At 38.3% G+C, this 26783-nt stretch overlaps 1 protein-coding gene across 2 annotated transcripts in view; it reads left to right on the top strand.

Moving 5' to 3' along the window:
- Positions 1-12302: 12302 nt before the first annotated feature.
- The window catches only part of LOC132279880 (protein DECREASED SIZE EXCLUSION LIMIT 1), a 44847-nt gene continuing 30366 nt past the window's right edge, over positions 12303-26783 (top strand). For both annotated transcript variants that reach the window (XM_059781930.1, XM_059781929.1), the window contains exons 1-5: positions 12303-12413; positions 12575-12692; positions 12838-12900; positions 13015-13086; positions 13213-13269. In XM_059781930.1, the coding sequence (XP_059637913.1) occupies positions 12589-12692; positions 12838-12900; positions 13015-13086; positions 13213-13269 (296 nt within the window). In that variant the 5' untranslated portion in view covers positions 12303-12413; positions 12575-12588. The remainder of the gene's footprint in view (positions 12414-12574; positions 12693-12837; positions 12901-13014; positions 13087-13212; positions 13270-26783) is intronic.

Here is a 26783-nt window from a genome sequence, read left to right as displayed (position 1 = left end):
GAAGATGTCGTATATATTCTTGACTAAAGCTGCATTGCAAGTGATGCAAGGATCAGAAATTTTCGGCGATGATGAGACAATGAAATCGATGGCGAACTCTGGTGATGGCGGCAAGAGAAGACTCCGGTAATAACGATCTACGACGTGATGTAGACTAGTTTTCGGTGAGGATTGTTGTTGATGACAACACTCACATACAAGGATTTTCGACAAAGAAGATTGGAAGCATGGATTTGTTTTTTTTGTTTTTTTTTTGTCGGCGACTTAGATATTCTGGTGTCGGTGAGGCATTTATTGCGATGGTGATGAAGGTTTTCAACTAGGCTTATGTCTATGGTATGGATGTTGTGATTAGGTTTATGAGATTGACAAGGACAAAGGCAATGGGGTTTGAATTAGGGTTTGGGTTGTAGTTTGCAGTTGTAACAAAGGTAACTAGTGGTGGGTTTCAAACTTTCAGTGAGAGGCAGCGGTGATGTAATTTTAGGTTTTAGTCCGGGATTGTTGATTAGGTGTTCATTTGTGGGTAATAGTTGGGTTATAGAAACATTAGAGTTAATCAATTTTGGGTTTGATGATAGGAATGGTTGATTGATGTTGGGTTTTGGGTTGATGAACAGTGACTTATTGGGAAGTGTTAGGGTATAGATTAGCTGTTATTTGGTTGGTGATTCACGGTGCAATGGGTTGACTGATATTCGTGTTTTGGTTTGTGAATAATAACAAAATATTTTTTAAAAAACTTAGATCTTTCACACTAACTGGATCTTTTTATCTAATTTGAACTTAGAACTTAACCTAAACCAAATTATTGTAAATAATGTAAAAATTTAGATTTTTTCACTCTGATACCAATTGACACATGACAAGTAACTAGAAAGAAAGAAAGAAATGAGAAAATAGAAGAATAGATAGACTAGAAGAAGATGATGGGAAAATAGACAAAGGGGGTGAGAATATAGTGAATCAATAGGCATGATAGACTGAATGGGTGAAAAAAGCAAGAACATTAATGAGAGAAGGAACCGAATATAAAGAAGGGACTCAAAGAAAGCAATAATAAAAAATCTCCAGACACTGAGTTCTCAAATTACAGAGAAGCCTTTAAATAAGCAAATTATTAGGTAAACCCTAAAACATAAAACTACCAAAATAACCCTAAAATTCAAACAGTATTAAAAATTTAAAATAACAGGAAGTATAAAAACCCTAAATTACTAAAATCCCCAATTTTATTTCTCTTTTCATCTTATCCAAAAGTAGTATTGAAACATGTGCAACTCGTGTATTTAAATCATATCATATTCTCCATCATTAGCATGGCCTAAGAGTCTCTCGACCAAGTTATGGCCTAAGGGATTATGGACCCGAGAAGACTAATTAACCGACCTAAGGGATAATGACTTGAGAATACTAATTAGTTGTTTTAAGGATTATGACCCGAAAGAACTAATCAGCCATGATCATGAGTTTCAACCTTGATCAAGAAGAAATTTTATTTTCGGTCATGCTTAAGAGTCTCGACCAGTCATGACCAAAGTTTCCATAACCTAACAAGGTTTGAACCGCGTCTGACTCATGATGCTAAGTTTCAATTATATTGATTGGAAACCAAGTCATGAACTTAGGGTACGAACCATTCATGGTTTAAACTTTCAATCAGAATTGTTGATCTAAGATGCCTATCTTGAGGTTTTCTCTTTTAATGACAAAATGCAAGCTAAAGATACAAAGCAATTAGATATTGGAATGTTGATATATTGGGGTTTAATTAAGAATATATAAATCATTGCTCACTGAAACATTAAGGAAGTCAATGCAACCTTTTTATGTTGTGAATTATGTGACAACACTTACATTCTGCCTACAACACTTGTCAAGGGCATTTTGGTCTCTATACATATTTCAACATCTTTACTTCATTTGTCTGGGAAGCTACATTGTGTATGTGAGCTTAAATATTCAATGTGACAGGCCAATCAAAGTGATAGCAGTGTGTTTTTAACCTTTCTGTCAAAAGGAATCTGCAAGGGCAGTAGTGTAATTTTGTGTGCTGCTACATGGTCTTGTCACGTGCACAGTGGTCCTGGAGTGAGAGAATATGGCCAGCTTTACATTTCTTGGAGCTCAAGATCAAAAGGCACTCCTGATATTCACATATGTATTGATACTGTGAGCTGTAAATGCAGGCTGTTCAAGGTGAGTTGGCAAGGGATAAAGTAGTACAATTATCACCACAATGTCAGAATACCTTCCCTCACGGATTGGAAAAGCCCAACTCAATCATGTCCATTGATTTTAGGGCTACATCATCAAAGGGTTTGTGTATAAAATCAATGTTACAGCTGCTGCTAGGTTTAAGGGCCAAATAACATATTTCTAAGACTGATACAGAGAGGCTGCTCTTGAGTGCATAATGAAGTGAAGTTGGAAGTTTATTTTCTGAGTGATAATCCAACCTTGTAAGCTTAATTTGAACTCAGAAATTGCTGTGTTAAAGGTCTCTTGAGGATTTATAAAGAACCAGTGCTGATAAGGTCTTAAAGATGCCGTCAAGGCTGCTTTGAGGGGTCAAGTTCAATTCTAGAGGCTTGAGCTGCTAAGTGAAGGTTGAAGCAAATCTAATACACCTATTTACAGCTGCTGATATTAGGTATAAGCTCAAATACACACTTCTTCATAATTTGGTACATTAGAGCTTGATTGTTGAGTATTTTTTAGATGAAATAGCTGTTGTGGTCCACTTCCTTGATTTAATATGTTGTAAGCTTAGTGTTTAACATCTGAGCATGAGTAACTTGATGATTTGATGCTGGTAAGAACCACACTATATTAAGGCTTTAACCTTGTTTTGCTGAGAGTTAAGTACTGAAAATGAGATATCTTGTTTCTATCACTGTGATATTCATTTGAACACGAATATAAAGCTTAAACAAGAGTGTGAGAAGCTAAACAAGCCCTGAGTTAATTCAAAATTCCATATTTGCCCTCGAAATTGAAGTGCTGTTGTTTTCAGCCTAATATAGTATGTTATGTGCTGTTTTCTCCTGAATTGAGTATTGAACTGTTGTAACTTGCTTGGTTCTTGAATCTAATATATTGAGCAAGTATAAATTAAAGTTTGGGAGTAAATGTTGCTGAGGTTTGAACTAAACAGAGGAGCAACATTGTTTAAGTATTGGTGTTGCTGTCAACTGAATTTAATTTTGCAGAAATTGGTTTATAGCAGTTTTTGAGGCTGAATTAAATAACCTTATTGATGTGCTTTGTCTATGAGCTTTTGTAAGAAGACAAACCAAGAATAGGAGAATATTTTCCAGACTTGAGACCTTGCAGAATACCATTTATACCCTCAATACAGGGACATCAAAGTGACACCAAAACAGATCTTGTGTTGAGCCTATTTGTTACTTGTTTATTCTGAAATGTCTTAATCTTGCTAAGTTTATTGAAGACCATGTTTGGGCAAGTGTATTATGATTAAATGAAGCTGTGAGAACCTGTATTTGATCAAGGCTCAGGTGTTTTGACAGAATTACCCTTGAGAGCTTGGAAACTAGAGTTTATTGTTCTTTAAGCCTTTTATGAACTGAAATTGTTATTCTTTGCTCTATTCAATGTTGTAACCTGCTGAGCAAGTTTGTTTTGTGATATCAAGGCTATGGATATAGAAGAACTGTTAGTGCTGAAGCTACAGGGTGATTTAACCGATTTACCCTTTGTTTAGGGTTTTGAAGCCTTGTATGCTGAAATTGTTGTGTACTTGTTGTTCATTGTTCAATAATGATTTGAGCAAGTCAGTTAAATTAATTCAAGGTTGTGGGAACCTAGTGTGAGCTACAAGTGAAGCTACATTGTGATTTTATAGTTCAATCCTCCTAGTTGCAGTGAAGAAAAAGCTAGGGCTTCACATTGTTCTACTTCAAGCTGTGTGTTCATTCTTATCTTGTGTTGCAGCTAAAACATTGTGTACTTATTGACACATTATTCCATTGTTGATTTGACTATTGAGAGCTTGTAAGTCCAAACAGGGTTGCTTAGGACAGGGGGAGTGTATGTGTGCTTATTATTAATCTTGTGTGTGTGTAAAGGGAGTGAAAGTCAGTGTCCTAACTAGTACAAGGTGTGTGAAAAATGGGGCAGTTGGATGAGTAACTACTTGCATACAGCAAGTGTTGATGAAGTGCTAGTGTGTGTGTATTAGTTGTGAAAACTAGTGTCTTGACTGGTACAAGGTGTGTACAGAGAGTGAGACAACTGAGTGTGTAACAAGATACATACAGCTAGTGGATACTTTTATTGGATAAGGCCAAGAACCAAGGTTTTTCCCTATTGAGAGGGTTTTCCTTATAAATCTTATGTTGTGCTGAGTTTTGATTATTCTTATTCTCTTAAGTGTGTTTTGATTTCAAGGTAATCTTGAAAAGAGAAAATAATTTACTTAGACCAATTCAGCCCCTCCCCTTCTTGGTCTAACAATAATTTATTCTTGTCATGTTGGTCAGAACTCCTCAGTCAAAAGGTACTTTATAGACATGAGCCTAAGCCCAATCATCAATTGAGCTAGGGCCTAGATAAATTTAATATTTTTCTAGGTCCTAAATCCCAATGTCTCAAGAATCCAACAAGTTAGATCTAGAAACTTAAGGAAAGCTTGAAATGAAAAAGACAACTTGACCATGTTCAAAATTCAGAAACTCAAAGCTATAAATGGAAGGGTCTTACCTACCTTTGATGAAGAAATTCATATTTATCAATGATCAGATGATAATTCCATAGCCAAGGCACAAGTCAAAGTTATGCATGGTAGTTGAAGAAAACTAAGAATAGGCTGGAAACCAGAATCATCAAGTATAAAAAAATATGCATTTATTAACTACAACAAATACTATGCCAAATATATATTTATACCTATCCATGGAAAAATGTGCAAGTTAGCCAAAATGATCAGCTTAGTAAGGTGGGTAAAGTCATTTTCATCCTGCAGCAAATTAATTTCTAGAAGAACGGATCGAGAGGGACAACAGTGTATTAAAGTCTCTATAAATAACCATTCAAGTCTCATATGGAAGAGGTCCAACACCATTTTATAACACTTAGCATTCATAGCATAACATATAACACTTAGCTTTTATTTCATTTAGCTCTCACTATTTAGCTTACCATTTATTCACCTTTCATCATTTAATACTTCAGTTTTCCATTCCAATCAAGAATTTGTAATTTTTTCATCATTGTAATCAATCTAAAACTCAATAAAGAAAGGGTTGTAGATTCAAATATAATTGTTATTCAACTAATTTGTTTCTAATTATTATCTTGAATTGTTTAAAGTTATTTTTTAAAGGCAATAACAACCTTAAAAAGGGGGCCATTCCTACTCTCTAACTTTTTCCTGAACCACATTAGGTCGGAGACCTAACTCGATAGGAGTAGTTTGGTAAGAAATCTATGAGTCTCTCAGGACTCTAGCATGCCTGCGTTACAGGTCAACCAACCATTGGTTAACGATCTTAGACTACTTTATGAACCAAACAATTTTGTCTCGCAATAGGGTTTATAATCGGATTTGGTGTTGGGTTGATAAGTTTGAGGATGGAAAACTGAGCACAAACTCCTTCAATGATTCACCACCTATTTTCTATTTCATCTCTAATCCCAATCACCATTGATGCAATCTTTGGCATGTCTTTGGCTTTTTTATGATGCAACTTGACACTCTAAAAAAAGATATTCATCTTGTGCAATGGTATTGCGTACCACTGATATACACACACACACTATATATATATCATAGCAACAACAATTGCCCAACAAAAACATCACCCAAAAAACAACAGTGACATAGGCTGTTTGGTTACACTTACAAAGGAAACCAGTTTTATCTTTTTAGTAATTTTCAAGGCAAAAGTGCAAAATACCACTTGAAGTTTCATAAAGGGGGCAAACTAGCCCCCTAAAGTATCAGAGTGAGCAAATTAGTCCCCCTAGTTTCGAAATTCAGCAAATTACCCATTAAATGTGACCTCTGATAGCTTTCCAGTCAACCCTTGAAGCATGTGACTTGTCATTTTTTTATAATGCCAATATTGATCTTTAATATGACCATTATACCAATTTACCTATAAAAAATTTCAAGTCACTCGCTGTAGTTGTGTCCCCCTTTTTTAACTCATCGATAGAGAGAGAGAGAGAGAGAAAGAGAAATTCATTGATCTACTCATATATTTACATATTATATGTATGATGATATGATTTTATACAAGTGTATGAATGGTTTATATGAATAATTGGTTGTGTTTATGTCCATTTATGAGAAGCATAAAGGATTTTAATTTATGTTTTTTCAATTGGAAGACTGTAACCATTATCCGAGTATTGGGTTTATAAGTTTTTTTAATCTTGTAACCTTTGGAAGTTTCAATGGAGGACAAGGGCTCGACAAAGCTTGGGGGTCATTAATGGAAGTTTGGGTGAGGTACTGAGTAGGGGATGAAGAACTTTTGAAAAAGAAAGAAAAAAAGAAAATATTATTATTATCAATTTGAAGGAAAAAATGAGAGGGAAAGGTCATCGCTGGCCGCCGTATCATCGCTGAATGACAGAGACCCTGACAGACCAAAGGTTGGCGACCATGGTTGCCATTTTGGCTACGAGGCCGCTAGATCTCAATGGTAGAGAGAGTCACGCTCTCCGTTTGTTGTTTTGTGAAACTGATCCCAACAATGGGTTGTGATCACACGTAGGTGTGTCCTTCATTAACTAAGTAAGCCCGATTTGATCTGGGTTTGACCTGGATTGAACTGGGTTGACTCGTTTCAATGGTAGCAAAGTTTTGGGGTGCACAAAAATCCGGTCAAACCGAAAATCTAAACCGGACCAAACATTTTGGTTTGGTTTGCTAACGGTTTTGTTCAGTTACGGTTCTAAATTTGTGAAACCATAAAGGTACGATTTAGTCATGGTTTGAGGTCCTATAAGACCGAACTGGATTGGATTGAACCAAACTATTTAGTTTTATATATATATATATATATATATATATATTTATGTTAAATTATATATAATATAATATAATCCTACAATCCAAATCACTCAGAAGTTTGCAGCAACTATATATTAATCCTACGGTCCACTCTTAATTCTCTTAGATCTTATCTATTTATTAGACAATTCTTATTTTTTTATTGATTTATAGTGGCTGAATTTTGTTGGTTTTCTGAATTGTGGCTGAATGTTTGTTTTTAAATTATTAATTTTGAATGTATTAGGTTATTAGCAATTCTAAATGTATTCACTTCAGTTCCAAAAGTGACAGAGAAGAATGAATTAAAAATTCAGAATATATTAGTAGTTTTGAATGTATTGGTTAATTTGGTTTATTGTTGTGCATTTGGATTTTGAAATATGAATATTCTTATAGGAGGAAAAAAAAAGAACCGTGGAATTGAACCGAACCAAACTAGTTTCTTACGGTTTGGTTTGGTTTCTTTTGTCAAATGGTTCGGTTTGGTTTTAAATTTTCTAGAACTGTTAAGATCGATTTGGTTCCAAAAAACTCTCAAATCGAACTGTAAGCATTCCTACCAAAATTTTAAAGGCTTTAAATGGCCCATTTGGGTTTCATTTTGTTCGGAAAAGAGTCCTAGACTTTATTTTAAAACAATTTTCATCTCTTGGGACTTTCTTGGACTCTATCTTGACCTCACACCGGTAATTCGCACGCGATTTTTTTAAGTAATTGTATGGGTTTTAACAAAAGATTCTTGGATTGAACGGGTGGGTTCGCCAATTAATGCAATTTGATTTTATTGGTGTTTAACAAATGAGGGTGTTTTTGGTATTTAATTTTTTTTTCATTTTTTACAAGAACCGATTCCCGAGAGCTTCTTTTATAAACCCAGTGGTCTCATCTTATCACAACATACCTAAAGGCAAAGTTTGTTTGCCTACCCAAATACTATTTGCTCGACAATGAATCTTCTGATTATAACAATGTAAGATTCTCATCCTGACTTGATAAAATAAATACTACGAATAACGTATACTATCTTAGAAAACCCACTTGAGATCATATCGAATAGTTCACTTTATTTAGAACCTCTTTACCATAAACTTCCAAAGAATAATTGTCATATATCTCTTTAAATATAAGATAAAACTAGTGTACGTGAATTAACAGTACCACACTTCTAATAATACTTCCACTACTACTATCAATGAATATCACTCTTAAAAGAGCATTCATCCTTGAACTCCGGTACCCTCCCTCTTAGATGATCCGGTAGCTCCTCCATCAGGATATTCTTCGAAATCCTCCCCTTTGCTTTTTTATCGCTTTAAAAACTGATGCCGTTGTGTTAGGTCCGCAATACAGTGGCCAATCACGTACACTTGAAATTTTCCTTGGCTTATACTTTGAAATAGCATTTATCGGAAACGAACCATTGGTCTCTAATTCTGCCTTCTGGATCTCCTCTGGCAGAGGGGTCTGGGACTTGGTTTATATGTTTTGGAGTTCCAGAATTTGTTCTAATCTATATTTAACTAATAATTTCTTAGCATATTGTTAATTATCTCATGTCATATTAGTATACGGGTTGTTATATCTTAAATATCACACGAAGCATATATTTACAAATATGCTTTCGTTGCGGACCCCATCCTCTTCCTAGTGCCAGCCATTCTGTAATCACAGAATAAAATTGACATCAGTACATTCTAATGGACCAAAAATATGATATAAGGAATTCTAATACTTAGGCTCTAAATATGAAGAGACGTTGCGCGAAAGTCACATAACAAAGACACCCTAGGGACATTTGAATCTGGAGTGCTCTGATACCAATTGTGATAGCCCTAGATTTTCACGTGTAGGTTAGCTAGGCCCATAGCCGAAAGCTTAGGGATATCAAAACAATTAGGTAATAATCGAACATATAATACAAGAGGGAATAAAATAGAATAAATAATAATGCTGAAAGAAAACTAAATTAATAAATATAATAATATCTTATACAAATTTTTCGTATAATAAATAATGAATCTCCAATATACAACTCGGGAATTCGAATATCATGGACCCCTAATAAATCTCATGCTGAAAACAATGTCTAAGTTTACTGAATAGTAAATACATGAACTAAATCAATTGAGTGAAGATGATTTAGTTAACCAGATAGTGAGTATCTCATGCAAAGCGCACACGAAGTGGTCATAAGTCCTCCATCTACAAGGGCACACATATCCCTATATCTAGTTACCCATCTCAACCAGTAATATATGCCTCCTCCCTAACCACTAATCATGAGACCTCAAGCTCGTATCATGGTACCCATAATGACGATATATATAACTATCTACCTTGCCATGTCCCTGACAATGGTACAACAACGTAAAAGCTACTGTAACCATATCCTAACAGTGGTACGACCACATATAAAATATTGTAACCATATCCTGACAATGGCACAATATAACAACCTAGCTATATCCTGATAATGACGTAAATAAAATGACTCTAACTTAATAGCCGATCCCCCTATACTCAACAATACCAAGACTATATCCTGACAATGGTCCCATATAACAACATAAATAGATCATGTATAAAATCATATAATATCATCGTGAACATGAATAAAATTATTCTATCATGTATCGTAATTATTGTATGAAATACATAATAATAAATCACGGTAATAATTTATAAGTCATTAGTCCGTTTCCTTACAACTTGATAACTAAAAATACAGCCATAAACATTCTGATCATGCATACATTTAGCAACTATGATGATTATTATCATAGTTCATGCCAAAACATTTAATCTCCAAGTTCCATTAATTTAAATAATTAATTCACAACTTAATAGTTGATTTAATCTTGTTTCATTTTACATGTTTGAGTTTTATGCCATAAAATCCACATATTAGTGTTCCCGGGTCTTAATAACATGTTTGGGACCTTAATAAATAAATCATATCGGGTCTAATCGGAAAACTTTCGGGGCAAAATCATCCCCAGCGCTCGAGCGCACCCAAACTGGGCTCGAGCGCTATCCAAACAACGCTCGAGCTCTATTTTCCAAAAAATGGTGCTCAAGCCATGTAAATAGGGCTCGAGCGCTGTTTCGTGAAAATAGCTTGAGAGGTTTGTTCTGAGTCCAAAAATCCGTTGTTTTGAGTCCTGAGATATACATCTATGTCCCATATACTTCCATTTATTAAAATCAAGCAATTAAACATCTATAAAGCAAGATTTACATCAATTAACACATTGATTTCCAAAATCATATAAACATGCACATGAACATACCTACACATATACATATCTTAGATTTAATCCTGATTTTTAACATGCAATTAGATTTAATCTTTCTGCTTAAAAGCCCTAAAGATGTACTAGAGATGCATAGAACACGGGATCAAAGGGGAAGAGTAGAACGAAGAACTTGCCTTACGATTTCCGGATCAAAAACTAAACTCCTCTTCTCTAAAGCCAGTAGCCTTCGGGTTGTCGTTGTCTGCTCCTACGAATCTGGTACTACACGTACATCCCTTATTTCTTCTTCCTTGGCTCGGCTACCTCGGCCTCTCGGTCTCTCTCTCTGTCAACCTCACGGCCTCTTTCTTGCCCCTCTCTGGTTTCTCTCCTCTTTTCTTTTCTTTTCCCCAGACAATAAATATATGTGTGTGTGTACACACACTAGATATATCCTATACCCTAACCCTAGTTCAAATACGCATCTGACATACAGAAAAAGAAAAAAACAAATAAAGATAATAGTAATTATAATAATAATAGGAATATATACACACACACACACACACATCATATATATATATACATATATGTATAACTCAATCCATGGGCCGATAATCCATACCCTACTATGCTTCCTTCCTAGTGGTCCAAGACCGTTCAAACCCCTAGTCCAAATCCATCACTTAAAGTAAAATAAATAAAACATTTAATTAAACAATTGAGCACATATTAATAAACAATTTAGTTAGCTACACAGATAATTAATTAATAAATAAAACAAATACTTACAAGCAATTAACATTTAAGTAGCAAACCATACAACCACATCAAATTAAACAAATTTAAATAAATCAAACGATAAACAAATAAGTAACCAATTAATCCAATTAAAAATGTAATTAAAAGTAAATAAATTCACCTCTAAAGATTAGGGTTATTATACGAACCCAACCCGAGTCCAGCTCGATTTTTCGTAGGCTTGGACAATTATTTTTACAATTAAGATTGAGTTTGGGTTGAAAAATTTCGACCCGAATTTAATTATGATTGGACTTGAGTTGACGTGCTAGCAACCTGAGCCTGAACTCGAATTCTAATATTATTTATATATATATTTTTAATTTTAAATATATTATATATAATATTTAAACTATTATTACCCTTTTTCTTTCCAACTTCCTTTTTTTAAATCTTAACTTATTGTATGTTAATATTTAAGAGAATTAATTTTATAAGAATTTGTTTGTAATTTATTAAAAATTCATAAAATGTATTTAAACTTTTTTTTTTGGTTTATGATTGAAGGGTTAGGAATGAGCTCGTTTAACATCTTATATAGCGGATTTTTAGAGTGAGTACGTTGCAAAGAGGTTATTTTTTGTTTTTGGCACATCACCTCAGCCTATCTCTATCATTTAGTTTTCATCTCTTTGTGTGATTTAAAGAAACCCGGTTTGGTCTTGTCTCCCTAGGAAACCCTAAGAAAGACGAGTTATACTTCAACATTAGTTAGAAGTAGGTAAGTAGATAATTCCTGTCAATCGAAGATAGGTTATGATTAACTGAAATTCATGAAACATCTTTCTTTAAATCTGAATTGAACGAATGTTACTGAGTTTAATTCCATATTATACATAAGTGTAGAAATCCCAAGGTTGAATAGTTTACCTGTGATGACCGTGTCATCTTTTTTTCTTTATTTTATTACTTTTTTTTGACATTCATTTTTTTAATTGTTTATTTATTTATTTTATTTTATTTAAATACTTGTTTATTCTTTTTCGTGTTACCTTAGGGTTTTGTAAAACCCGAGGTAGGGTTTGGTGTTCGGAATCGGTTTCTTGCATCTTATTCATTTACTTTATTTTATTTTATTGTCGATGCATAGTTTAATTGTGTAGAAAAACATGCTTATTCATTTTCATTTCCTAGGGGTATGATTGCATTTTTTTCAGAAAACATTTTCATTTTCTGGGGGCTTTGTGCGATTAATTTTTTTGAGATATTTTGCGTTAAGGACCTTTTTGTAAATTACGCTCTCCAAAGCCCTCACTCTCTCGGTTTGCTCTTTCTGGACCGAACACACCGTTCCGATCATCTCCGTGTTCTCGCCGTTCATAGCTTTCAATTTCAACGATTTAGCTCAGGTGTGCTCTCTATATTTACTGTTTTGCATCAGTTCTCTTAATTGATTTTAGGGTTAGGGTTTTTGATGTATGAAAAATTGAGATAAATAGCAATGAAACTGATATCGAAGTGAATGCCATCACTGGTTTATGTTTGTGTTTCGACACGATGCTCTTGACAGGATATACCTAAACAATGGGCAAAAGACCCCCACCAGATCCTGTGGCAGTGCTAAGAGGTCATCGTGCTTCCGTCATGGACGTATGTTTCCACCCATCTAAAAGCATATTATTCACCGGGTAGAAAATGAAATTCAGTTTTTATTATTTTAATTGCTCTTGGTTTGAAGTGTGTACACACACACACGCACACATATATATGTATGTATGTATGTATGAGTTATGAAGATTGACTTTAGCACAATTTAATTAAGTTGCACTGCAGGTCGGCAGATGGTGAGTTGCGCATTTGGGATACCCTCCAGCGTCGGACTATATCATCTGCATGGTAGTCTTCGTGTCAACAACTTTTTGATCTGTAGAATGCTATATATATGTATGTATTTATTATATATGAACCTTTTTCAAGACCGTGCTAATGGTATAAAAAAATTGATTACAGGGTGCACAGTGCAGCACATGGCATTATTTGTGTTGCAGCTAGTCCATTAATTGGATACAACAAAGTTGTGAGGTACATATTTCTATTTGCTTGTTTCTTTTGAGTTTTGAGGTGCAATTCTAAATTTGAATTATGCTCTACTGACAATTTGAATTGAACTTTATTGGGTTTGTCGCCTAATGGATGCATTGCTTATAGCCAGGGTAGGGATGGAACGGTGAAGTGTTGGGACCTTGAAGATGGGGGTTTATCCAGGTATTCAGCCTTTTCCCGGGCTTTACTGTTGATAATTAGTTATGGCAGTGAAGATAGCATATGGGCAATTATTGGATGTTGTTCGTGCCTTGACATGGGCAGTTTTTTGTAAATTAAAAATTTATTCATGCAAGCACTACTTGGCACATTAAGATGATGGCATGTTTGGCTGTTTTTCGAAAATGCACTTTCTCTTTCTGCTAAGCATTAGGAAAATGGGTCCACCCAGTAACATTTGAAAACACTTGCATCTTGCAGTCTGGAGGGCAGCCATTACTCATGAAGGGTAGTTGAACTTTTTGTATGCAGCATGTTTTCCTGTCTTCAAAAGGTTACATCACTGTCTTCGAAAGGTTAATGATGTAACATGAATTGTAAGAATTTTATTTACCCCAATGATACATTATTTACCTTATAAAATTTTCGCTTCCCCAACATGATATCAGTCTTAAGATTCACTATCTTCAAAAAGTTAATGATGTAACATGACTCATAAGAATTTTATTTACCCCAATGATACATTATTTACCTTGTAAAATTTTCCACTCCCCAACATGATAGCAATATCAATCTTAAGATTTTATTTTGAAAATGTTAAAATCATCTAAAAGAGATTGAACAACATTCTGAAAAAAACTCCTGATAAGACTTTAATAGCTAAAAAAGGTCTTACCGTTTCGTCTTCTTGTGGGAATGTCATACAAGCCTCTAGAGAGACGCTCTTTATGATCAAAGCATATCATGTTAGGTGCATCAGTTAATTACACTCATTAGCTTAGCTGTCCTTTTCTATTTTAAATATCTTTTCCTAAATTGGAGAAGGCACTAATGTGAACTAGTTTCATAGGCTAGGGGGTACAAGCTTTTCAGATGTCTAGTAAAAATCTTCTGAAATGGTGAAAGGTTGATGACAATAATTAAGTACACTTAGTTGTACAGTGAAACTATGAGAGAATAATTGAACAAAGATTAAGGAAAGAAACATCAATATCTGATAACCAATTCAAATTTATGCGAGGTAGATCCACTATGGAATCCATATACTTGATACGACAACTAATAGAAGAAATAGGAGTAAACAAAAAGACTTGCATACGATTTTCATAGATATAGGGAAGATGTATGATAGAGTGCCAAGGGACATAATTTGGTGGGCCCTACAAAGAAAATTAGTACCTGTAAAACTTATAAATCTTATTCAGGATATGTATAATGAGACATTGACAAGAGTTAACCCTACATGCATCCAGGGATGTTAATTTAACCTGGCCCGCTCCTATTGGAATGGGTTTGGGATTGCCCTAATAAGGTTAGGGGTGGGTTTGGGAAGAGAGTTTAAAACCCAAAAATCTGGAACCCGCCCCGATTAATAATAAATATATGAACAAATGTTTTTTTTATTAGTTATATATATATATTTCCTCTCTCTCTCTCTCTGTTTTCATTTTTTTTCTTTTTCATAATTGGTGTTGTATTAAGAAAGGATATGGAAATACAGGCGCACAGAGGGCAAACCCTCATAGAAATAGTAAAAACAGTAAAGAAACAGGCATTAAAGAAAATGCCCATTTCCAATACAGAAAGAAGAAAGCAAAAAGAAAATTATAGGAGAAGATCAGTAATTGATGCATTCTGGACATCAAGCACATCAAATAACAACTGTCTAGCCACTGCGTCTGGATTCCTAGGAGTAGCACCATGCAAACGAGCATTTCTTTCTTGCCAAATCCCCCAAAAGACAGCAGCAAACAGACTCTTTAATTGTTTGGAATCATGATAATGTTGTCTGAACCAAGAGTACAGATCCCAAATGGTGAACACCCCAGCAAATGGATCCATATCCCAAGCCCAAAACAGCACCAAACCAGGACCAAACTGTTTGATCAAACTGACATGACAGAAACAGATGATCTCTAGTATCAATTGCAGCAAGGCAGTTTGAGCATCTAGCGGCAATATTTTTTTTACCTCTTATGTAAATTAGTCATTGATGGAAATCTATCAAGCAAAATAAAAACTGCAGTAGCAGGCCAACGACGCCTAGCTTTACCCCAGCAGAGTGTCAGTCCACCTCATCAAAGGAAATCCTGCAATTCTGCCATGCCTTGACTGGCATAGAAAATCGACCACCATCCCAAAGATAAGTATCTTGACTGGCATGAATAGAAACAGTAGCCAAATACTCCCTTAGTTGCTGAAACAAAGAATCCTGCACAAACATCAGATTCCATCTACCATTTTTTTTGGATAAGTATCAGATTCCATCTACCATCATTCAGCAAACAATCAACAGTTGCATCCCTAGGAAAAGGAAGTCCTCTGACCACTCCATGGCCAAATCTCTGGCCTAGAGTTTGACCATCACGCCAAGGAATAGATGAATAGACTTGCCTTCACTGACTGAAAACCTCACATTCTGTAACACAATTTCTCTAACTGCCAAAAGATTTTTCCAAATGATGGAATGAGAAACTCTTGGAATGGCATTCCAATAGGAGACAACTGGACTATCATTGTTAAAGATTTTTCTTAAATTTTAACAATTTTTTGTCATTATGATTGTTAAATAATTAACTATACTTAAATCTTTTTACAAAATTTATCTTAAATTTGTTTGAGCTTGAATTATTTTTCTTAAAATATATGTAACCGGGGTGCCTGAAACTCGCCTTGACTTCGATGTGGGGCGGGTCAGGCAGGCTTGGGAAAAGATTTTTTATTTGTGGGACGGGTTTGGCAAAGGGGTGCTCGTTGAGATTTCCCAATAAAAGTGGGATTACACCAAGGATGGTGTTAAGTCCTTACCTATTTGTGATAGTATTAGACAAAATAACAAAAGATATACAAGAAAAATAGTATTAGACAAAATAACAAAAGATATACAAGAAAGCATTCCATGGTGTATGCAGAGGCGGCACAATATAATTTGAGGCATTGGGCGAAAAATATAAGAGTGGCCTTTTAATATGTAATATATTAATATCAAATAATAGTTAATAATATTTATTTAAAAATCACTTATTAAAAAAAAAAAAAGTCAACGTGGTTTGAAAGTCTCTGGTTTGAAAGTCAACGTGGGCAAGAGTGTGCTTGTCCCTGTGGGGGAAGTTCAGGAGGTGGACACTTTGGCTGCTGTTTTAGGGTGTGGGACATAACGTTTCCCTATCTCGTATTTGGGTTTGCCGCTAGGGGACTCGGCCAGGAGGGTGGGAAGTTGGGACCCGGTGATTGAGAGGGTCGAAAGAAGATTAGCTGGTTGGAAAAAGCAATATCTCTCCAAGAGTGGTAAAGTTACGTTAGTGAAAAACATCTTATCAAGCCTTCCAACGTATTTTCTTTCGCTCTTTCGGGTTCTAGCCTCGGTTGTTGGACGTCTTGAGATACTACAACGAAACTTCCTTTGGGGGGGTTGTGGAGAGGAGTTTAAGTATCATCTTGTCAGATGGGAGCAGGTTTGCAGGCCATTTCAGTTGGGCGGGCTTGGGATTAGGAGATTGGCCCCCTTTAACAGTGCCCTCCTCGGTAAGTGGCTTTGGAGATTCGGCAGTGAAAGGCATAGATTATGGAGGATGGTTATTTCTTGTCACTTTGGGGAGGAGAGAGGGGGGTGGTCAGCTAGTGGAGTAGGGGTGTGGAGGGCCATTGGAAAAGGATGGGACGAGTTTTCCAAACATGTTAGATTCAAAGTTCGGGATGGAAGGTTTGTCCGGTTTTGGGAGGATCCCTGGTGCGCGAATAGGCCTTTGGCTCTTTTGTTTCCAAGGCTGTTCAGGATTGTTGTTGACAAACATGCTATGATTGCTAACTGCTATCGCCTTGATAGCGGGAGGTTATTTTGGGATGTGCAATTCCGGCGATCTTTTCAGGATTGGGAGTTGGATGATGTCACTGGCTTGTTGGCTCTCTTGTACAGACAGGAGGTGGAGGGCACTAGTGTTGACTCCCTGATTTGGGTGCCCTCTTCTCAGGGGATGTTCCAAGTCCGGTCTTTTTTTGTGTGCCTCTCTGGTTTTCATGGTGTTTCCTTCTCGTGGAAGACGGTGTGGTTGTCCAAGGCGCCTCTTAGGGTGGCCTTTTTTGTGTGGACTGCAGCTTGGAGTAAGATTTTAACTTTGGATAACTTGAGGAAGCAAAGACATATTATTGTTAATCGGTGTTGTCTTTGTAAGTTGAATGGGGAGTTAGTGGATCACCTGCTGCTGCATTGTCCTGTGGCTCATGATTGTTGGAGTCTTCTTATCAAAAAAAAAAAAAAAAATGATTTTTGGAGTCTCATTTTTGATTTGTTTGGTATTCATTAGGTCATGCCTCGGACATCTCGGGAATTGCTGGATATTTGGAGGGGCCAATGGGTGGGGGCTCAGGCGAGAGTCTTTTGGAGGGGTAACCCCCTTTTGTGTTTGGTGGAGCATCTGGAAAGAGCGGAATAGAAGATCTTTTGATGGGAAGGAGTCCTCCATTGGGGTGTTAAAATTTTTTTTATTACTCTTTTTTGTTGGGGTTGGGGGAGAGATTTTTCCTCGATTGAGGATATTGTGGACTTTTTGGGCTCCTTGAGATCATAGTTTCAGTTTTTTGTATAGCTTGGGACGCGTTCCCCTTTTGAACGCCTTCTAATACATTTTAATTATCAAAAAAAAAAAAAAAAAAAAAAAAAAAAAATTTTAAAAATCACCCTTCTTGATTTTTGAGATGTAAAGTTTTGTTATAATATAGCCAATTCATTTAATCTTTCTTCTGACATAGTTAATCTTTCTTTTAATATTTTTTTTGTTAATAATGTGTAATATATATATATATATATATATTGATAAGTATTAATAATGCGTAATATGTAATATATTAATGTAAAAAAATAGTTAATAATATTTATTTAAAAATCACCCTTCTTGATTTTTGAGATGTAAAGTTTTGTTATAATATAGCCAATTCATTTAATCTTTCTTCTGACATAGTTAATCTTTCTTTTAATATATTGTTGTTAATAATGTGTAATATATATATATGTATATATATATATATTTTTGATAAGTATTAATAATGTGTAACATTTCTCTCTCTATCTTTCTGATCTCTTCTCTTCTCTTAGACGTCGGAGTCCTCTACTCCGGCGTCCTTTGATTTTCTCCTCTCTTCTTTCTGTTTTCCGTTCCTCATAAAGAAGTGTTGGGGAATTGTGATATGCTCCGGTCTTATCTTGATGTGGCGACACTTCCACGCCTCAATCTCAATGGTGAGATCAAAAGCTTCTCAATTGGCGAGGGTAGGGTGTTCAGGGTTGATCATCAAAGCACGACGAGTCGTGAATCTGCTTTGAAGTCTTGCCTAGTTGGACGCTTTGATAGAGATGTGGGAAGTATTGAGAGGATTGAGTCGTTGGCGACGAAGAATTGGAAGATATCGTGTGAGGTGGTGGTTTCATCCTTGCCTGACGGTCTTTTTCTGTTCAGACTACCATCAGCGGAAGAGGCACAAAAGGTTTTGGTCTTAGGGAAGAAGAAATGGGGAGACGCTAGTCTATCAATTGATGTTTGGTATTTTGCGGTGGGATGCTCGGTAGTGAGAGTAAGAGACAGGATAAGAAGGGTGGTGATGTATGGCCTGCCCCTCCATCTTTGGTGTCAGAAGTTATTCCAAGCCATAGGAGATATGCACGGCGGTTTCAGAGGTTTGGAAGCGGACGATATGGTGGGTGGTGAGAGAGTTATTCTCTACGTTTCTAACGGAGGTGTGATACCGGAGTTTGTCTTCGTCAAAGATCAAAGAGTGGCCTTTAAGGTCCCTTTGACGGAGGAATCTTCACCATTTATCCTTCTGAAGTCTTCTTACGGCACAATCGATGGTCCCCCCTTTATGTCCGGTGAAACGAGATCCGGAAGAGGTCACCGCTCATGGCAGTTTCAAATTCACCATGGCCCTCAAGAACAGTGACGCGTGCGCTTCAACAATAACGGTTGCCACTGATGGGCCTGATATGAGTCTTGGCCTGATAAGCCCATAGCTAATGGGGTGCTGCCTAGTTACGGGCCTCAGGCTTCCAATGAGTTAAAGAGGAAGGTTCTGTGGGGGCCCAACAAAAGCTTATCCATTTCTCTTCCAAATGATAAGCCTAGCCCAAAGGTTTTTTTAAGGCCTAGTGAAGGTCGTCCAGATAATGATCTCCTATTTTTACAACGTAACACTTACGGCTCTTATGCGAACAGACAGTGGTCCTTGTTGGAGAAGATGAGATGGATGCAGATCAGTGCGTGCACGGTCGGTTTGAGCGCGGAAGAGAAGACCTTTCGACACGATAAGTGTTGTTGTATTGATTCTTCTTCAGTGCCTCTTCCCTCTGCCCATGTTTTGCCGAAAGATAGAAGCCCTAAATTCTCAAATCGGGGCTCTCATCTGATTCGTCATGGAAACAGATGGTCTCGCAACGATAAACAGAAGTGGATTGCTCGCGCCTCTTCTACCAATGATCCAGGTATGTCCTCTGCCTCTCACCTTTGGAGCCCTCCTCCTTATTCTTCTTCTTCTTGTGGGGTGTTGAGGAGTGGTGTTGAGATGGAGAAGGGACGTGTGTTACCGGATCTGCCAACGGTGCCTGAAGTTGAGTCCGGGATATGTTCGGATGTGACGGATGACTACGAGCCTGATTTTCCTGGATATGATGATCCAGATGCTTGCGCTGTAAAGGAATCGTCTGAGGGGGTTACGGTTTGTGTGGCACGTGATCTCCATCTTCAGTTGACCAACGACTCTGCTATGGCTTTGCTTAAAGAGCTTCGCCTCTGTGTTGCTCTGAAAGGCTTCAATTGTTTGCCACTTGGAGGGATAGAGGCGAATGATTCTCATAGTTTCTTGGATCATAGCTTGGTTGACTCTGTTACAGACACGGATTTGTCTATAAGTGGAAAGGATAGTGCAGTGGAGGTGATCGAAGATTTGGCTTCCATTCAACAGGTCTGTTCTAACGAGTTAGTCCTATGGTTGGAGACGAACCACTATAATTTGGAAATGGTAGAACCATTGGCTGTCGTGCGACCCAATGGCTCTGAAACGGCTGTTGATTTGGGCAAGGACTGGGTAGTAGCAAATATAGGGGCTACTAGTGAGTTGCTGGGTCTCATCAGAGGGCAGTAGTGATCAGCACTGTCCATTCTTCATGCAATTGTGTCAGGAAGAGAGGTTGCAATGAACATGCAGGGTACGAATGAGGTTATTAATAAGAGATCTTTATCGTCTTGGAAAGGGGAGTAGGAGGTCAAGAATCTTATCTCTTATGTCAACTATGAAGGGAAGAGTGGGGCGGTGAGGAAGAGGGGAAGGACTAGAAGTAGCAGTGGAAGGAGGGGAGGAGGGGAGATAATCTTATCTGGTTCTTAATGAAGTTACGAATCATTATTTGGAATGTTCGTGGTCTCAACGATCCAGACAAAAGGAGGGTGGTGAAGGTAGCTTTAAGGAAGTGGGGAGCCCAGGTTGTCTGTTTGCCAGAAACCAAGTTGGCCTCTATTTCTAATGGGGTTGTTAGGAGTCTTTGGGGAGGAAGGTTTTTGGAATGGGAGTCCCTGAATGCTTCAGGTACCTTTGGCGGAATTTTAGTTATGTGGTATCGTAGATGGTTATCAAGGATGGACTTTTGGATGGGGAGGTTCTCTGCGTCTTGCGTGTTCAAGGTGGAGGAGGACAACTTCAAATTGGTTTTCTCTGGGGTCTACGGGCTGGTTGTTGATAGTGATAGACCTCTCTTTTGGGAGGAGCTTTGCCATGTACAGGGACTGTGGTCTCTTCCTTGGTGCCTGGGTGGGGATTTTAATTCTATTAGGTCTCCGTTAGAAAGGTCTATAGGGGGAAGGTGGTCTTCGGGTATAACTTAGTTTTCTGATTTTATTGATGGCCATCTTCTCATTGATCTGCCAATGGAAGGGGCAGCCTTTACCTGGTCTAATGGCAGGGACCTGGTTACCTTATCAAGGCTGGATAGGTTTTTGATCTCTGGGGAGTGGGAAGAGAAATTCCTAGATGCTGTTCAGGCGGTTTTAGCAAGGGTTACCTCTGGTCATGTTCCTCTGGTTCTGGATTGGGGGGGTCTGAGATCTCGGTGTTCCCCATTTGGATTTGAGAATATGTGGTTGAGAGCGGAAGACTTCCAAGGGAAAGTCCGGTCTTGGTGGGAGTAGGCAACAGTTATAGGTTCTTCCAGTTTTGTGTTACCCAGGAAGCTAAGGGCTCTCAAAATCGAGCTTAAGAGGTGGAATAAGGAGGTGTTTGGGAATCTTGAATGGAGGAAGAAAAGAGTCCTTGCTGATTTTTCTGAGCTTGATCGTCTTGAAGAGGCGGGTCGGGATGTGGAGTCTCTATGCTCTAGGAGAGCTTCTTGCCAGTAGGTTCTTGTTGAGATTGCTAGTACAGAGGAGATCTCTTGGCGCCAGAAATCTCGGGCCTTATGGCTCAAAGAGGGAGACCGTAATACGAAATTTTTCCATAGGCTTGCTAATGCCCATAGAAGGAGTAATCACATAGGGTGAATCTGGATGGATGGTTTGGAGTTGTGGAGGGAGGAAGAGGTATGCAGTGGGATTGGCTCTTTTTACCAGAACCTATACGCTGAGCCGTTACGATGGAGACCTACGCTTGACGGCCTTCACTTTGATGCTATTCTTGAGTTGGATAGAGATGGTCTTGAGGTCCCTTTCTCCGAAGAGGAAGGGCTAAAGGCTTTATCGAGTTGCAATGGTGACAAAGCTCCGGGCCAGATGGGTTTACTATGCGGTTTCTGATGGAAAGTTGGGAGGTGGTGAAAAACGAGGTGATGGGTACCTTCCAGGAGTTTCATTCTCATGGTGTTTTCGAGAAGTCGTTTAATGCCTCTTTCATTGCCCTCATCCCTAAGAAGGGTGGTGCTTATGATATTAAAGACTTTAGACCAATTAGCTTAGTGGGCAGCATTTACAAGCTCATTGCCAAAGTTCTTGCTCTTAGGATGAGGGATGTTATGGACGGGATTATTTCGGATTCCTAGAATGCTTTTGTTGGAGGACGGTAGATCCTAGATTCAGTTCTTATCGCAGGCGAATGTGTGGATTCCAGGTTGAGAAGTGGTGTCTCTGGAGTTTTTTTTTTGATAAGTAATAATAAATTAAAAAAGGCGTTCAATAGGGAACGTGTCCCGTAGACATAAAAGAAACCGGGGTCTAAGGCCCCAAAGAATCCAAAAAATAAATTCAATCAACATAAGAGGAACACGAACTTCTGTTCACATAACAAAAAAGAGAACGAATAATTTCAATGTCGCTGTAGACGACTCCTTCCCTTCAAACATTTTATTATTTCGCTCCTTCCAGATACACCACCAAATACAATGTGGTACAGATCTCCAATAAGCCCGAACACTCCTACTCACACGACAACCTCTCCAAGCATTAATCAGCTCCTTAGTAGAGCGTGGCATTACCCAATACATGCCAAATAGGCCAAAAATGAGATTCCAGCAATCGTGCGCTACAGAGCAATGCATTAGGAGATGATCGACTGACTCCCCATTCTGCTTACATAAACAACACCAATTAACAAGAAAATTTCCCCTTTTCCTCAGATTATCGATCGTCAAAATCTTACCCCAAACAGCAGTTCATACAAAGAATGCCACCCTAGTAGGAACCATAGAACACCAAATAGTCTTCGATGGAAAATCATAGGATGCAAAATTAGACAGACATAAGAACAAAGACCTTACTGCAAAACGCCCATGAGAGGAGGGAATCCAAATCAAATTGTCATAACCCCTGCCAATTCCTTCTTGCCGATACAATTGATTCAAGAAAATGCTCACCTCTTCCAACTCCCAATCTTGAAATGAACGCCAAAAATGAACATTCCACGTAATCCCACTATTATCAAGCTGATAACAGTTAGCTACTATGGCATATTTATCAACTGCAATACTATATAATCTGGGAAATGTACGACATAAAGGCTGGTTCCCACACCAAAGATTATCCCAAAAACGAACGCAACTACCATCACGAACTCTGAATCTGATATGAGAGGAAAAGGCATCCCATCCTTTCCGAATGGATTTCCAAGCCCTAACTCCTCCCGCAATAGAAACCGGACGTGTAGTCCATCCGCCAACATCTTCCCCATACTTGCAAGATACTAATCTGTGCCAAGGACGATGTCTTTCCTTCCCGTATCTCCACAACCACTTACCCAAAAGAGCTTGATTAAAAGGAATCAATCGTCTAATACCGAGGCCCCCCAATTTTATAGGCTTGCATACTTGCTCCCATCTAACAAGATGATACTTGAACTCATCTCCCCTTCCTCCCCAAAGGAAATTCCTTTGAATTTGTTCAATTCTATCAGAAACGGAGCGTGGAATTTGGAACAAAGAAAGAAAATAAGTGGGAAGGCTTGATAAAGTGCTCTTAATAAGAGTTACTTTACCCCCCTTAGATAAATATTGCTTCTTACAACCTGCCAACCTCTTTGCATACCTATTAAGCATAGAATCCCAACTCCCCACTAACCTGGAAGAAACCCCTTGGGGCAATCCCAAATAAGGGATAGGAAAGGAACTCACCTTGCACCCAAGAACTGCAGCTAAAGAAGAAATGTCCTGTACATTCCCGACCGGGACAAGTACACTTTTGGCCACATTCACCTTTAACCCGGAAACTGCTTGAAAGCAAGCCAGAATGCATCTCAAATATCTAAGTTGAGACACATCTGCATCACAGAAAACCAGAGTGTCATATGCAAATAGTAGATGTGAAATCTCCACTTGATTGACAATATCACTTCCCACCCGAAATCCCTTAATGAGACCAAGATTCTCTGCCCGGCGCATGAGTCTAGTTAAGCCCTCCATAACAATAAGAAAAAGAAAAGATGACAATGGGTCACCTTGTCTTATACCCTGAGAGCACCCGAAAAAACCAGCTGGAGAACTATTCACAAGAATTGAGAACTTGACAGACGAAAGACATGTCTCAATCCACGTCCTCCATCTACTTCCAAACCCCATTCTTTTAAGCAAGTAGAGAAGGAAATTCCAATTAACATGATCACAAGCTTTCTCAATATCAAGTTTGCATACAACTTCGGGAACACCACTACGCAACCTTGAATCCACACATTTGCCAGCAATAAGAACTGAATCAAGAATTTACTGTCCTCCAACAAAGGCATTCTGGGAATTTGAAATAATCCCATCCATAACTTCTCTCATTCTATGAGCAAGCACCTTAGCTATAAGTTTGTAAATACAACCCATTAAGCTAATAGGACAAAAGTCCTTAATATCTGAAGCGTTTCCCTTCTTAGGGATAAGGGCAATAAATGATGCATTAAGCGATTTTTCAAAAACACCAGTAGAATGGAACTCCTGAAAGGTACTCATCATTTCATTTCTCACAACCGCCCAGCTTTCCAACAAAAAGCGCATAGTGAACCCGTCTGGCCCCGGGGCTTTATCCCCATTACAACTGGATAAGGCCTTAAAAACTTCTTCTTCAGTAAAAGGAAGCTCTAACTCATCTCTCTTCAGCACAGAAATAGCCTCAAAAGGAAGACCATCAAGCTTAGGTCTCCAACCTAAAGGTTCTGTGTAAAGCTTCTGATAAAAAGAAATGATCCCGTTGTGCACCTCTTCCTCCCTCCACAACTCTACGCCTTCAACCCATAGACGTCCTATATGATTGCTCCTTCTATGAGCATTAGCAAGTCTGTGGAAAAATTTTGTATTACGATCTCCCTCTTTCAACCAAAGAGCCCGGGATTTTTGTCTCCACGAAATCTCCTCCATACAAGCAATCTCAGCAAGAATTGAGATTGAAAAAGCTTATGATCATGTTAATTGGAATTTCATGCTGTACTTACTTCAGAGAATGGGGTTTGGAAGTAGATGGCGGAAATGGATACAAACATGTCTTTCTTCCGTAAAGTTCTCGGTTCTCGTGAACGGGTCTCCTGCTGGTTGCTTCGGGTGTTCTCAGGATTTGAGACAAGGAGATCCCTTATCGTGTTTTCTTTTTCTCATCGTCATGGAGCGAGGGCTTGAGCAGACTTATGAGGAGGGCAGAGGATCTCGGTCTTATCAAGGGCTTTAGGGTGGGCAGCGATCTAGCTCATCAGATGAAGGTTTCTCATTTACTGTTCGCAGATGTGTCCTTGGTTTTTTATGATGTTGACGTGTCTCAACTTAGATATTTGAGGTGCATTCTGGTATGTTTTCAGCCGGTTTCTTGGCTAAAGGTCAACGTAGCCAAGAGCGTGCTTGTCCCGATTGGGGATGTTCAGGATATATCCTCCTTAGCCGCAATTCTTGGGTGCAGGGTGAGCTCTTTCCCTATCCCTTATTTGGGTTTGCCTTTGGGGGTCTCCTCTAAGAGGTTTGGGAGTTGGGATCCTGTGATTGATAGGTACGTGAAGAGATTGGCGGGGTGGAAGAAGCAATATCTGTTGCGGGGCGGGGGGGGAGTAACTCTCATAAAGAGCACTCTCTCAAACCTTCCTACTTATTTCTTATATGTGTTCTAAATTCCATGCTCTGTTGCCGAAAGGATTGAAAAAATCCAAAGGGATTTCCTCTGGGGCGGAAGGGGTGAGGAGTTTAAGTATCATCTCGTCAAGTGGGAGCAAGTTTGCAAGCCCATGCAGTCGGGTGGTCTAGGTATCCGGATTCTGGAGGTTGGTTCCCTTTAATCAAGCTTTTTTGGGCAAATGGTTATGGAGATTTGGAAGGGAAACGCATCGCCCTTGGAGAAGGATTGTTTCATGTCGTTTTTGGGAGGAGAGTGGCAGATGGTCTACTCGTCCAGCCTCTATCGCGGAAGGAGTTGGTGTGTGAAAATTTATTCGGAAGGGCTGGGATGTCTTCTCTTCCCATATCAGATTTAAAGTTCGTGATGGTAGATGTGTTCGATTTTGGGAGAATTTATGGTGTGGTGACCAGCCGTTATCTTGCACCTTTCCTAGTTTGTACAGTATTGCCGCCGATAGACATGCCTACGTAGCTAACTGTTATCGCCTATCGGCTTGATAGCAGTGGGATTACGTGGGACGTGCGTTTTAGACGTTCTTTTCAGGATTGGGAGATGGACAAGGTATATGTTCTCTTGGATATGTTGTATCAGCAGGAGGTAGTTGGCCGAGGTAGTGATGATCTTCTGTGGGTCCCCTCTACCCATGGTAGATTCGATGTACGGTCCATGTTTCTATGCCTCTCCAACTTCGTTGGCCTTGATTTTCCATCGAAGACCATATGGCGCTCTAAGGCTCCACCTAGAGTGACATTCTTTGTATGGATTGTCGTATGGGGCAAGATTTTGACGCTTGACAACTTAAGGAAGAGAGGCAACAATATTGTTAATTGGTGTTGCCTTTGCAAACGTGATGGCGAGTCTGTGGATCATATTCTCCTGCATTGCCTCGTGGCGTATGATTGTTGGAACCTTATATTTGGCTTATTTGGTATGCTTTGGGTAATGCCTCGATCTTCTAAGGGTCTGATTAACACGTGG

This window comes from Cornus florida, unplaced genomic scaffold (assembly GCF_030987335.1).
Source record: "Cornus florida cultivar Cherokee Brave unplaced genomic scaffold, ASM3098733v1 CherokeeBrave_3.0.0_Hap2_Chr10, whole genome shotgun sequence".
NCBI classification, from domain to species: domain Eukaryota; kingdom Viridiplantae; phylum Streptophyta; class Magnoliopsida; order Cornales; family Cornaceae; genus Cornus; species Cornus florida.
Note: the sequence above shows the minus strand (reverse complement) of the source record. Positions and strands in the feature narration are given on the sequence as shown.